The sequence below is a fragment of the Apteryx rowi genome, unplaced genomic scaffold (assembly GCF_003343035.1).
Source record: "Apteryx rowi isolate R43461 unplaced genomic scaffold, aptRow1 scaffold_339, whole genome shotgun sequence".
NCBI lineage: Eukaryota > Metazoa > Chordata > Aves > Apterygiformes > Apterygidae > Apteryx > Apteryx rowi.
The window spans coordinates 180,314-194,487 of NW_020449852.1; the positions used below are offsets into that span (position 1 = coordinate 180,314).

The 14,174-nt window shown below is 38.7% G+C and overlaps 1 protein-coding gene across 1 annotated transcript in view; it reads left to right on the forward strand.

The window, feature by feature from the left end:
• GTF2F2 (general transcription factor IIF subunit 2) overlaps positions 1-14,174 on the forward strand; it is a 116,163-nt gene that overhangs the window by 85,551 nt on the left and 16,438 nt on the right. Inside the window, exon 7 of the mRNA XM_026072218.1 lies at positions 12,959-13,058. Within this exon, the coding sequence (XP_025928003.1) occupies positions 12,959-13,058 (100 nt within the window). The remainder of the gene's footprint in view (positions 1-12,958; positions 13,059-14,174) is intronic.

The following is a 14,174-nucleotide window of genomic DNA, read 5'->3' on the forward strand; positions in this document are numbered from 1 at the left end:
ATATTGCAGAAATAACCTGATATAAGTGTGTCTATTTGGAAGAAACCTGTTAGGCTTCCTACATTTCTGAGTGATTGCTGTACTATTCTCAGCATTTCAGAAGGAAATATTTGCTACATCAGTTTGTTTCTCTTAAGTGATTCCTTTTCCCAGTTTTTTTCTCTGGAGGGTCCTTAACTCCTGAAGGCTTAGGGGTAGCATTTAAAAATTCTTCTGCTCCCAGGCAATTTAAACCCTGTCCACCAACTCCAAAGCTGTCAAATGTTGTGACTTTCACAAAAGATGGTTTGTCTTCCCCCTTCTCCTTGGGATGCTCTTAACTTTGTTTTTGTACAAAACCAGTAATGAATGTGCAAGAAAAACATACTGGAGGGTGGTAGAAATGTGGAAAAAGAACGGGACTTACTAGGAAATGTATGAGCTGGGAAAATAAAGATTGTTTTGTTGATGAGTGGTAAGTATATGTGATATAAAATGATTGCCCCCCAAAACGTACAGTGTATGCCATTTGAAAGAGCACGCATACCCAGCCAGTCACGTCACTGTGAGCTGACCTGTGTTTACTGCTATAACAGTGGATGCAGACATCTAGTTAGGGTCTTGTTCAGTGCAGAGTATTTGCCACATTGGTGTTAAATGTTTGTAAAAATTCTGCAGCTCACAAAATCTCTTAATCTCAAGACACTTTGTAGAAGTTTTTGGCAAACTTTATTCTGATTTTTCTCAAAAAGAAGTTTTACAGTATATTAAATTTCATGTTCAGATAACTGATTGTCAAATTTGATTCTGTGAGTTTTTATGACAAACTAATGAAACTTGTGTAAAACATCTCTTCCTGTATATATATTTTTTAATTGCAGCCATAAATGTCATTAAGAAAAGTTATTCAGGGCAGGCTTTAAAATATAAAGTCCTGAAGCTTCTTTGAAGCTGTGTTTCTGTGGAGGACTTACTCAACTAAATTACATGTGCATGGAGACGTCTTTGACACAGATCTTATGGACAAACCCAATTACATAGCTTCCTGTTAGGGAAGCTAGACAACATTTGTGCCTCAGCCACTAACTGGTTTGGGAATTTGTCATGCCAGGTGAATCTCTAATCAAATCTTTGGGGGGGGTTATTTAATAACAGAATAAGTAGTGCTTCACAAAGCCTGGGTGAGTTTTCTCCTATTCACAAGTTACAGACACTCTCCTGAAAGTCTCCAATTAAGAGGAGAATATTAATGTAGCAGAACTCAGAGGTGCAGGGGGCTACATTTATTTTTTAACAAATAAGCTCTCCTGGGAACATTCAAAAGAGAATATTCAAAGCTACCCAAGGTTATGGTTTTATTTTCCAAAATAAAGGCCTGGTTAGTTTTAAAAATACATTTTTAAAATTCAAAATGAAATCTTACACGTCTGTGCTCAGTTGCTTCAAAACATAGCCATCTCTTGGTTCTGCCTTCTGGTCATCAGTGTGTTTTTAACTGAAGAATGTATTGGAAAGGTTTCTTTTTTCTAATGACTGCGAGAAAGAATTGTTTGCTTAAAGTTGTAGCAGAGCTTGAAGCCGAGTCTTGAGTCACCCCATACAAATCCTGAAGGTATTGTCAAAATCCTGAGCAAGGGCTCTTATCAGTGGCTAGTGACCATACGCCTGGACTAGCACCTTAAGCCCCAGAGATGATGCACAAAAGCAAAGACAACTTTTAAAGAAAATGAGCACGAAACCGAAGTTTTCCCGCTGCAGCAGCCTTTCAAAGAACAGACTTGGGTGAAGGTGCCTGGAGCTGGGGCTCTCCCCAATGGCATTGCCTCCCGGCCGCGCGGTCCCCAGGGACACAGCCCTTGGGCTCCGGAGCAGGGGCTCCCCCCGCGGGGCCATCGCCTGCCCCCGGCCTCGTGCAGCCCTTCGCTCTGCTGTGGGAGCACCGTCCCCTCCTAACCCGCGGCTTGATAGTGTTGTGGCGGTGTTTTCTGGTTTGGGGTGGGCAGGTGTGTAATGTATTGGGGGGCTGAGCTGGGAAACCTCTTGTTTTGCAAAATAAGAGGAGATAAAATATAATTAAACTACYTGAACAAATACAGCACAGCTGTTGAGTGCTGTACAGCTGGCAAAGGGAATACAGCTGGCTGAAAGAATGATGATCAAACATAAAAAAAAATGTTTTCTACTTTGACAGATACATCTTTCAGCCGGCTCCTTGACTCACTGTGTTAGGTTTCTTTGTTTCTTCAGCTAGCAGGAGAAACTGATAAGTTTTCCAGCTGGAGCATAAACAAGACTGCTTTTTCACATGGACTAAGGAGAAGAACGGGTCTCTTTTCCTTTGTGTGTCTGCTCTGTTGTTTATAGTGTAGCATTCCTGAAGTTGCTGAGCCTACACAGCTTTTCTCTTTAACTTAATGCTGATTTGGTTTGTATTAAGTATGGATCCAGAGTTCACTTACAACCAAGTCAGTTCTCTTTGCTTGCTGGAGAGAGTGTTGGGTGGGTTAAGCCAGCAGTTCAGCGTGAGCGTGTGCCTAAGCTATTGAACAGTAGATGAACTTGCAAGATTAGCTTTTAAGCTAGGGCGACAACATACAGTCATTGACACATTAACACATGTGCCTGCACAGTGCTTTCTGTAAGCAGTCACATTTTAATGCCCTTTGCAGCAATCTTTTGCTGGTTGCTTCCAAGTTTATTTTAATGGCGGGGAGGTGGATGTCCTCAGAAAGGCCTTCCGCTCTCTGGTGTTTTGGGTCTCCAGGCTGAGAAAGGGAGAGGCAGAGGAAAACCGTAAGTCTGAGCCAGCTAGGTTTTCTGGGGAAATATTCCAAATGTTTCCTAGATTGCCACAAACTGTTAAATTCTTTACAGTAAATTTCAATGGGAAGATCCACAAGGGAAGCAGCTGCTGTTGCTGTTTGCAGAGCTATTGGGGATGCCGGGAGGTAGCTGCAAAGTGGAGACGGTGAGATGGAAGTGCAGAGCTGGAGGCACGGTGCTGGCAGCTGTAATTCCCTAAAGATGTTTTGGGAGAGAGTCGGTACCACTCGACGAGTTCAGCCTGAGACGTCGAGGAGAGTTAGCAGAGGTGCTGTAGATTTTATTTTCATTTTGGGACTTGTAGCCAACAGCCTGCCTCTTTCTTCACAGCTTATCTTTAGCCGCATGAGCAATTTCATCAAAAGAAGTGCAGAGCAAATTGGCTGAGCCTGTAAGTCATCCACCTTTTCACCAATACTTCAAGGCCTAGGCTTTTCAGTATTTGGTAAAGATGTGGCTTTTCTGTCTAGGATACTCTTTCCTAAGGTTCTCCTTTCTTGTTAACCATAGCAAAATATTACACTATTTCTGGATCTGCAGACACTGACAAGAAATGTTTGGTTTTTGTTGACTAAACTTAGCAGTCCCTATTATTTGTACCATTGTTTTCAAAGTAACAGCAAGCACCGCAGATTACTTTTGGCAAGAAAATATGTATTTTATGATTTTTGAGACTGGGATTTTCGTTTTAATTTTAGAAATAATTAATAGTTGAGAATTTAAAATTTCTCCTCTAAAATCTAAGTTGTTTGAAATAATATCTAACAAATAGAAAGACACATTAGTTACAGAGCAATCTGAGGACTAAGGAAGATGGAAGCAGGAAAGGAGACTGCATCTTTGAAAATTGAAGTGGGAAAGGAGGCTTTAAAAAATACAATAAGAAAGGCATGGGCATATGGTGATTCTTCATTTGTGTTTTCTTGAATCATGACAGGATGTTTTTCTATAAATGACACAGCACAATAAAATTGAAATTATGAGCTTGAACTATCACTGAATACTCTTCAGTCAGTGGTACACAGGAGCAAAATTTAGATTATCATTTGATAACTATAATGGTCATTTCTGTCCTTAAAATATATAAATACTGAACGTAACTTCATTTTTAAAGATCTGTTTTGTCCTGCTTTTTACATTAGCAGGTCAGATTTTTTCTTCCCTCTTATCTAGTCATGCATCCAAGTATAATATCGGAACTAATTGGTTTACATTATCAAAGAAATTATTCAAGCTGAAGTTTTTCTTAAACAGGAAATGATTTATAGCTCAGTTGTGCAAGCTGCTGAGAACAGGCACACTCACTGCAACACAGGCAGGTTGGTGGGAGAGTGGGCATGGCAGGATAACCAAGATAGACCTAAAATACAGGACCTTGACCAGTGGCCCCAGAGAAAGTCTCCCTAGCTTACCTTATCTGGGAAGGCCAACGTCGCATAACGCAGTCGCTGCTCATTGAGGCACGGCGAAGAGCAGCCCCTGACATTTGCTGGAGGCAGGTCCCCACCATGGTTGCCCATCAACCCCATAGAAGAAAAGAGCAAGAGCTGCTCAGATCACAGGCTTTCCTCTAAGCTTTTTTCTGCTGTGTGCCCGCTCTTCCCAGCCATCTGCGCTGAGCTGCAGCGCCCTACCAAAACATCTGTTTAATAGTCCCTGATGTCTGGATGAGACCAGGATGCCAAATTGGTCATGTTCAGGAAGGTGTGTATATAACACGGTGTGGAGGTAGGAGCAGTGCTCAACTTTAAAGATGGCTTGTCCCTCTTTCCTGTTCAAAATCTTGTCAACCTGTTGCGGGCACATGCATGACTTCTTGCCTAGATCAAAACTCAAGTGCTCAGCGTTGGCAGGGTTCAACCCTTTCTGTCATGGCTTCAACTCACACCGTCTTTGCTTAGCAGCCTGAATTTTGTCAACAGTGTTTCAAAAACTTGGTCAAAAACATGTATTTAGCGTTGTATGTATGCAGTTAAAATTGTATGTGATTCTTTCTAAAGGAGTTTATCTGGTTTTAATCCAAGAGGCTAATCTTTGTGTTAAAATTAAAGGACTGTACTACTTCTGTCCTACTTAGATGGCTAATGATTCACTTTTCCTAGATCTTGAGTCTTTGCCTTCTGTAGTATTAGTAATGGTCTTGTGAGTTACCTGGTGCTTCCAGGCAAGGAAGCTATTTCACTGTGTATTCATTCCTACCCACATTTAAGATACAGACATCTGCGTGTGTTGTACAGATTGCTGTAAAGAAAATGTAGGATGATTCAGAGGTGGAGGCCTGTGTTTGGTTAGATGGATCCTTCCTACATGAAAACCTTAACTGAAAAAATCCAAAGGCAACTGGGACTTTTCAGCATATTTTTCCAGAATATGTCGACCCAAATCCTTTTCCTGTCCTACGATTCCTATTTGGCCGTACTTCTCTTCCGATTTCTGTGCTGCCTTCTGATCTCTTTTCCATGAAAAACAGAAGTGCTTCATGTATATTTTTATGGCTCTTCAGAGGTCTATCCTAAATTTTACCTTTGTTCTGATTTCTTCTGACATTCTGCCTAATCTTTTCTTCTTGTAACTCTGCCAGCTTTATGCCTTGTCTCATGTGCCTGCTTAAGATAGGCTGCATGCACCAGACAACACAAAAATACTTTCAGATCTTATTTTAAACCTAGTTTTAGATTTTTTTTTTGTCATGGGAATGAGCCACAAGTGTAGCTACCCAGGTATAGATATGCCTGTATCCTGCAGTTTTACCCACTTAGAAATCAAGATGAGCTGCTCTGTATACGAGCGCTGTATATAATGGAGCTTGCGTTGATGCACCTGCACCCTGGTTAGGGTCTCGGAGAAGATTGTTCCTTCTCACTCTGTTTTTGTTTGTTCTTGAATTTGATCTTTTCACTTGTGTTGGGATTTGTGTCAGATTGAAAACTGGACAGAACAGAGACATTTGCGTTGTGCGTGCTAATAAGAAAACATTGAAAATACAGTAGAAGCCAATGGAGGAGGTTTCGTTTGCCTTCTGGGCACTAAGTGATTGAATATGATGACTGCAGTATGGAAAGGACTGCAAAATCCTGACAACAACTGCAGAACTGAAAAAATTCTCTGTTCTTCCAATATATGTGAACTGTAACAAGAAAATGTTAGTTTCTTTGCAGTAAGTTTGATTAACTGTGATTGGCCTTTCCGTAGAGGCACAGCATGGTGACTGTGTAAGGAGCTTTTCATCCTGCTCAGGGACTATGCTGGATTGGCTCAAGCCCCCCTAGAAGGGCAAGGAAAATATAGAGTTACCGTGTGGCTGCCTTGCTTCGCAAAGGTGAATGGTCACACTGCATAAAAGATATCTCTGAAATACAATTCCTTTTCAATCTCACCCTTGAATAACAAACCTCCACCATGTCCCCAATATGGGCCAGTCACTGCCAGAGCCTGAGTCCATTAGCATCAGATCGCTTCTATAGAAGTGTCCATTAGACACATGTGAGCTTGATTAAACCTATCCGTGATGCCAAGCAGATCCCATAATTTTCTTCATGTTGGCTGCACTAGGGCATCACTTAAGTGAATAACACTAGGGAATGTTATCGTTCAACTATGTCACTCCTAGAATGCTTAAGTCGGTGTTATTTTTACATTAGTTATCTTCACCTTCTCCACCCTAAAGGATTTGAATCCTTTTAGTATTTTGCAACACTAAACTTGGAGAGGAAAATGGAATTTTAGTGGTTTTAATCAATTACTCCCATTTTATCAAACTGGAAAATAAAATACATAAGTAATTGTTCCTTATTGTTGAATTGTCATTCATTTCGTCTCTTGTGTTATATCAGAGAAAAATATATAGAATTGGAGTTATCAGTTATGACTATGGTGCTTGTCTCTATATTAGATCTGAACATACCGTATATTCAAATGATTCATTGCTCAGCCTTCAACATACACAAGATGCCAACTTCAGAAAAAACTAATAGATTTCCTGAACCCAAAGTAATTGCAGCACTTTCCTTGAAATACCAGGATTTCAGGACTTAAATTAGTTACAAATAATATTCTATAGTAGTAATCTGAAACATTTGGTTATTTAATGCTGGCAAATGCACTTCATGCCATTTCCGTTCAGCTTGTGTCTTCCTGCCCCTATTCCTTATAACTAGAGATGCATTCACTTGCTTCGACTTAGTGTGTGTGCTGGGGTAACATTCACTGTCAGAAAGACACTGTTAGAATCACCTGTACAATGGGCTAAAATTAATCCACTTCCATTTAACATGAGACAATAGGACTTTTCTTCTGCAGCAAAACAAAACTTGCTTAATTTGCATGTTGCTAGTTTTAACATTTCATAACATAGACGAAATGCTTTGTACTTCAGCAACAGGTTGTCATGATTATTAATCTGCAGTTAATCTGCATTTTCACATTCAAAGTCATTCTTGTAATTTCCTATGCAGTTTGTGGTTGGGCTGTTTCATAGAGTTGTTTTAGTAGGATGTGCCCAGCAAGGTGCTGAGTTCCCTCAGTTATCCCTGAATTATGAAAACTTGAGGAGGTTTCAGCATCTCTTAGGAGTGTTCATCTCTATCATCAGCTCATTTGTTATATAATTTATACTCTTGCTTAGGAAAAAAGTTAGAAAAGATGCTACAAGAGCCTAAGCAAGATGTGGTAGTCCAAATAAGCACGAGAGGAGCAGGTGTGAAGCTATACTATTACAAATATTATTTAATTTAATAGCTTGTTTTGGAAGTGATTTTGCAGGAAAAAGAAGCTGCATACCTGCCTCTCTCATGCCTGGGCCGCTTAGCAGAATTCAAAGGCAAAGAAAAAAACTTTGTTACTCTCGCCAGGTATCCTGAAACATCATTTAATGCAGCCTGTGTGTGGTTCAAATGGAAAATTATTGAGTAGGGGACTAAAAGAGCATTGTTCCTTGGTGTTCGGTCCTCTGGTATGGTGCTGGGAACTTCTGTGAGGAGTCAAAAAAAACATTGCAGAATTGTGCAGAGTTTGAGAGTTTGTGTTTCCACCCCTCCAAAGCTTTGGGCTGCAGACCTACTCTTTTCAGGTGAGATGACAGTGTGCTTTGTGGTGTGATGTTGCACGGAGAGAGAAGCAGATCAACCTTTGCTTTTTTGCATCAGTAAGGCTGGGTCCTTATCTACTGGGGCCCTGTATAAATAAAACCAAGCACAAAAAGATAGTAAAGCTTTTCAGTCCTGTCTTTATGACAGTTTCTTCGGAAATGTCAAGAATTCAAGCTCTAGCAACATTTCTGATTAATACCTGCTTCCAATCTTTGAAACTCTTGTTTTGTGATAGAGGAAATCATCTAGTCTCAAGCTCTTGGTTTTACTTTTCGTTGCTGGAAGATTAATATCTTTAAAAGCCAGTGAGCATCTCTTCATAGGAATGTGCATATTGCCTTCATCTGTCTCTTCTTATGAGTCTGCTGCATGTTGACAAGTACTGTACAATTATTTCTAACCTTCTTCAATGTTTATTTTTCCCTTTTTCAACTGTAGTCACAATGACAAACCAAGATTGCGGTATAAAATATATTTTACTGGGGAATGACTGTAGTGGATTTGATGCCATGCTGGTTATTTGCTGTATTTCAGGGCAGAGGAGCTATATTTGATCTTGGGGGTGGAAGAGAAAACTACAGTGTACAAGCTGGTGGCTGTTTCATGTTGTTAATTTATTGGCAGTTTTGGAGAAAGTCTGCATTCTGTTAATGTTTTTCAGGCCAGATATTAGCATGAACTGTAGTGCTAGCTATTTCAACAAGAGTCGTGGAGAATTTAAATCCTTGGAGACTTCTGTACAGTTCTGATCCATAACTAAGGCTTTTAACTGTCACACTCCTGGCAGTCATAATAAAGAGTAATAGGGTAAAAAGCCATTGCTCCTTTAAATCAGTGTCAGCAGTGACTCAGAATGTCTATTGTTTTTTTTTTTTATTCCTACCAGCAGTTTCAATTAAGATTCAGCAGAGCCACTCTGAGAAAAACCTGTATAAAATCTTTATTTTTATGTATAAGCTTCATAGTATTTTGGTTTAATATTGCTTTTTAAAGTAATTATATCTGTATCATTTTAAAGCATCAGTCTAACAGGCTGATATAATGCCAAGTATGTGGCTTTTGTTGTAAATTTTGGAGTGTGTAACTACTAGAATACGTAAATATATATTTTGTTAACTTTTTAAGCAACAGCTCTACAAGTTTAAAAAGACAATTGTATTCCCCCAACATACTACTTTGGGAATATAGGAGAATTATGGCAGGTTTTTGAAAAACTCCACACCATATTTGCACTGCAAATAGTGTTGGTACCAACAAATAATCTGGGTAAAATGATTGCAGGCTATTCATTTTTACCCTGTAATACACTAAGGAAATTTTCATGCTTCATCCACAGAGTAAAAATTTGCTGATTTGGGGGTATGCACCTCATTTGTCATGCCCTTTGCTTGTTTGTATTTGTGCATTCTGGGGAGTCCGACTGTGGAGGCTGCTCCAAACATGATTACGTGACCGTTATTCAGCATGGAAATCCTGTGGAAGGAAAGCAATCTCAGGGTCTGTCAGTCTCCCGGTGGGTCTGGAAACTTCAGAAAATGTAAATGAGAAGCGCAGCCATTAGGGAGAAGAGGAGCAAGGTGCATGCATAGAATAAATGCATATTAATAGCAAGGTTTGCCTCCTGAGCCACTGTGCCTCCCGTTTAGATTTCCATATTGTCATGTGGCAACTGCTGTAATTGCTTCCATTAAAAAGTAATACCAGGATGTAATATATTTTTAGTTCTTTCTACGGCAATTTATCAGTTAGGAACAGGAAGAGAAGTTCTCACTGTACTGTTAGCCAGTTTTCTAAAGACTGTCTGAGATCCATAGATCGTAGTTTGGAAACTTTTGGCAGATAGGAGAAATCTTAAATTACAGCACTGATATCTTTGATATCTCCATCAGAGATGCATACGTTTATAGCTGATAAATTTCTGTTAGTTGGTGCCTGTAGACCTTTCTGAAGTTTTCTGGCATCTCACGAACAAACTTAGATTTCCATTTCCATTCGGTGGGCTTCCATCCTTCTTCCTAATCAGGCAAGAAGTTTTGCTTTGCTTGCAGCATTGTGTTGTGGTGAACTTCACTGTCATCAGCCTGTGAAGGTCTCTCATAAATGTATTAATTCTCCTACACATTTTCTTGACTACCGTTTTGGAAATTAGCAGTTTATAGGTTACAATAAAAAAAAACTGGATGCATATCATGCATAGCAAGTCTTTTTGAGTAAAAAGTGTTAAGAAAAAATTGCTGATGTTCTTTTATGCAAAAAAGATTAATTTATGGAAATTGCACTGAAATGGGCAATGAGATTTCCTGCATTTTAATTTTAAAATGCCAGAACAAGCAGAGACCTTTAACATTCAGTGGTCCGAATTTCATGACAAACTCTAGGCTGAAGAGATCTCAATTATGTGTCTGTTTAAAATTTCTAATTTATTAAGACGATGGAGGGGTTTTGCCATAGCCATCAAAAAGCTCTTCCTTCTGAGAACAGTCTGAGGTGTTCAATCCACATTTTTAGTGCTCTGGCTGGGGTCTTAATCTGGCACAGCTGCTCCGTTCGGCTTTGTGAGAGCCACTGCTGCTCTCTGGGGCGTGAAGAGTATCTGTGGGATGAGTGGTCCTTAGGCCTCATTGGTTCACATCAGAAGAGAAACGTAATGCCTTGCATAGGCGTTATTAATGAATAGGTGTTATATATGAAAAATCTTTACAAATAAAAAAATAGGGCTTGTAGCTTAGCACTTCCAGGTAGTGCTCATGGTGTCCTGGTGCTCCCTGAGAACGTGCAGCAGCCCAGCTGCTGTCCTCCACTGTCGCAAGGGCTGCCTCACACAGGCGGAAAGGGCAGGAGGGAAAAACAGAAGAAGAGAAAGGAACGGAAGCAATCAGAGAAAAGGGAGAGGACCAGAAGGTCTAGAGAAGGTTATTTTGGTGGTCTCATGACAGATAATCTGTCCAGTTTTCCTTCGCTTTCAGAGCATGGTGGATTTGGATGCCTAATTTGTCTCCAGGAGCCCCCGTTTCATGACTAAGAGCAAATATGGGCAAAAAGATTTAGCAGGAAATGTGTGCCTGCTTCCTTTACTGAACGGAGAATGGTGAGAGGCAAGAAGTGAGGCAAAAGATTGATGCAATCTGCTAGATGGAGGACTCAAAAACTCCCCAGGGCAAAACAGTAGGAAAAGGGGGGAAGAATTGCAAGAGGAGTTGATAAAAAATTTAAACCCAAACTATTTAACAAGGCTTTTATAAAAATAAATAAATAAATACAAAGATGTCGTTGAGACCAAAAGAGAAAGAGATTAAGGAATAAAGAAGTGGGGGAAAACACAGATTTGGAAAGAAGATATTAATTTAGCTTTCCTGTAATGCCCAGTGCTTCCCTCTTTGCAAAAGTTAAGCATTGGGGAGACCTTTGGTAACAAAATCAATAAAATGTGTAAAATTGTTTAATTAGATTGAAGGCCAAAAGATAAACCCTTGTGATAAAAACTTTTACCTTTATTTGCTAGAGCAGTGGTAAAAAGAGCTCACTGCTCATTTACCCAGAGATCGATTTTCCTTCAAGCTAAGAAAAAACATGCTACATTTAGGCATTGACGTACCTTCTCCTGATTTACAAATTTAGAAAACAAGGCAGTGGTCATTCAAGCATAGTTAAAACTATAAAACAAATTACAACTTTAAAAATATTCAGAAGGAAGCAGATATATACCTATGTAGAAGATAAAAACTGCTGGCAAGTATCGTTCAGAGATACTGGCTTTGAAAGATTGGTTTTATTTCCAGTTGCTATAGCTAGTGAATTTACTTCTGAATTTAACACTTATTTCAGATGTGATTTATTTAGGTTGTTCAAGTGTCAAGTGTAGTCAATTTAAATATAGGTTTTTGGATATGTTATGTTTTTTTACTGAAATAAAAAGAAATCAGTGAGCTCTAACATTTCTACTCTTTTTATTAAAGTATTGTCTGATTTATCACATTTGTGTTTTACATTAGTAAACATTTCATTACTATTTGCATTAATGTCATCATATTTATTTTTCTTTCCAAAGAAGCAAACATCATTACATTTACTGCTGTAAAAGTCTTACATTGCGTCTCATGAAAATTGATTCTTCTGCCTATAAAATATGCCTTTGGAAACAAAATTACTTCACTGATCATAACAATTTAGCTTTATCTAAATATTAACGGGATGTGTCATGAAGACCTTCCCTCTGAAGGGACATTATCCTGCAGCTTCCTGAAGCCTGGTTTATTGCGCCTCCATTTCAAATAGTAATTCCTCAGTGCTAAAACTGAAGTAAATGGAGTACTCTGTCTGAACCATCGTAAGTAATCTTTAAATTACACAGGGATGAACTTGGCTAAATTTGTTCAACCTCAGACCTTCCCATAGTCTTTCCAAAGTAGGACTAAGTAAGGGTCACCTTTAGTTAACTGTTTTGTTGAGACTTGATTGCACATTGTTTTGAACCTGGATGGAGTTGTCTGTATTCATGTTTTTTTTAAAATATGCTCTTCAAAAAGTTACTTGGACTCTGTTGCTGAATTATAATGCCAAAAGAAAGGTTAGGGATTTTTTTTTTTTTTACATTAAAATATGAGACAGTCGTGAAGTCTGATGTTCACTGTTGTCTGAAAGTCTGTAGAGGTAAATTGAGAGCTTCTTCAGCCCTCAGCTGAGTAATCTGGGAGATCTTTTTTTTCTTTTAGTTTGGATTGGTTTTGGACTTTACTGAAGAGCAAGGGCTTCTCTTCCACCTGAGTGTCAGGCTTTGGCGATAAAGTTTGTGTTTAAAAGCAGTTTTTGGTTTTCTCTTCCCTTCAAATTGCTTAGTTTTCAGTATTTCAGTATCTGCTGTAACATACGATGTCCTAATAATCCATGGTGTTTTCAAGCAAAAATAGAGTAGGAAAATTAATTCAGAGAAGTGCATTTGTTTTACCTTATTATTTGTTTGCAGCTGACCTTTGATAAGGGCTGGTTTGTACTTGCAGATTTTTAGAATTCAATTTGTATGTGTGCTTGTCTGAAGCTTTTATTAATTCTCTTTTTCTTCTATTTTGAAGACTACAGATAGAAGAATCTTCTAAACCTGTCAGGCTCTCACAGCAGCTGGACAAAGCTGTAACCACCAATTATAAACCTGTGGCTAATCATCAATATAACGTAAGTAACTTTTAATGTTTTCACTTTTTCTCTTAGCCAGTACGAATCTCTCGGGACTTCAGAATCTCTGTGGACCTGCTGTCCCGACTTTCTGCAGTCCTGTCGCTCACTAGCAGGCCGCTATCACTGGAAATGTTCCATGATATCTGTTTTTTTTCTCTTAGTTTGTTTTCTGGATATCTTCTTTCTCTCTCAAGACCAACATCAGCAAGGTCTACCAATTCTAACTCTCTTGTGTTACCTGATAGCAGGCAGATCTCCCTTATACCAGCCTTTTTTGATTTCTTTATTACATTCTTTCTCTGGTCATTTTTGGAAATGTAATTTTGAAGTTTTGGGATGAAAGGCAGTTTTGGCTTTGGGCTATGAGGTGTGGAAGCACTCCTTTGGGCCAAATAAAATATCGCATGGAGGTGGGTAAATGACTAGAAAAATATCTTTAGATTCCAGTCCTTTGCAGGGACTGGCCTGAGTAGAAAAGAATAACAACTGATAATTTTTTATAGTTTCATACCTTCACGGTACATATTATCTGCATCATTAGCTTTGTCAATAATACACCTACACTGCTGTTCCAGATCAGTTGATGTACATACAAACTGTAATGTCCTTTTTCTTAAAGATCCTGAGTAATTTATATGTATACATATATAATCACTGTTACTGTTTGAATGTGAGGAATGTTAAGTCATACTAAAAATGAGTCACCATGTTAGTCATTTAAACTTTTACACTTTTTATTAAGATTTTATTTACATAAAACAAATGACAATATACTGTGTGATATTTAAGCATTATTCTGCAAGGCAGTCTATTTCCCCAGAACCAAAATTAATCATTTCTCTCTCATGGGACCGTCTGGAGTAGTTACTGTTCAAAGTCTGATCTATACATGGATGATCATACCAATATAACTATTTCAGCTAAGGGAATGACATTTAATCAAAATAGTCACACCAGTATATCCTGCTATGTAAATGCAATTTTATATGAGTATATGGATGCTTTATGATGCTATTGTTATTTTCCTTCTTTAATTCTAGGATAAGCTATAGTGATATACAAATTCTCTTTATACTGGGAAGCTCTGCCATTTCCTTGACACTAGCAATATAA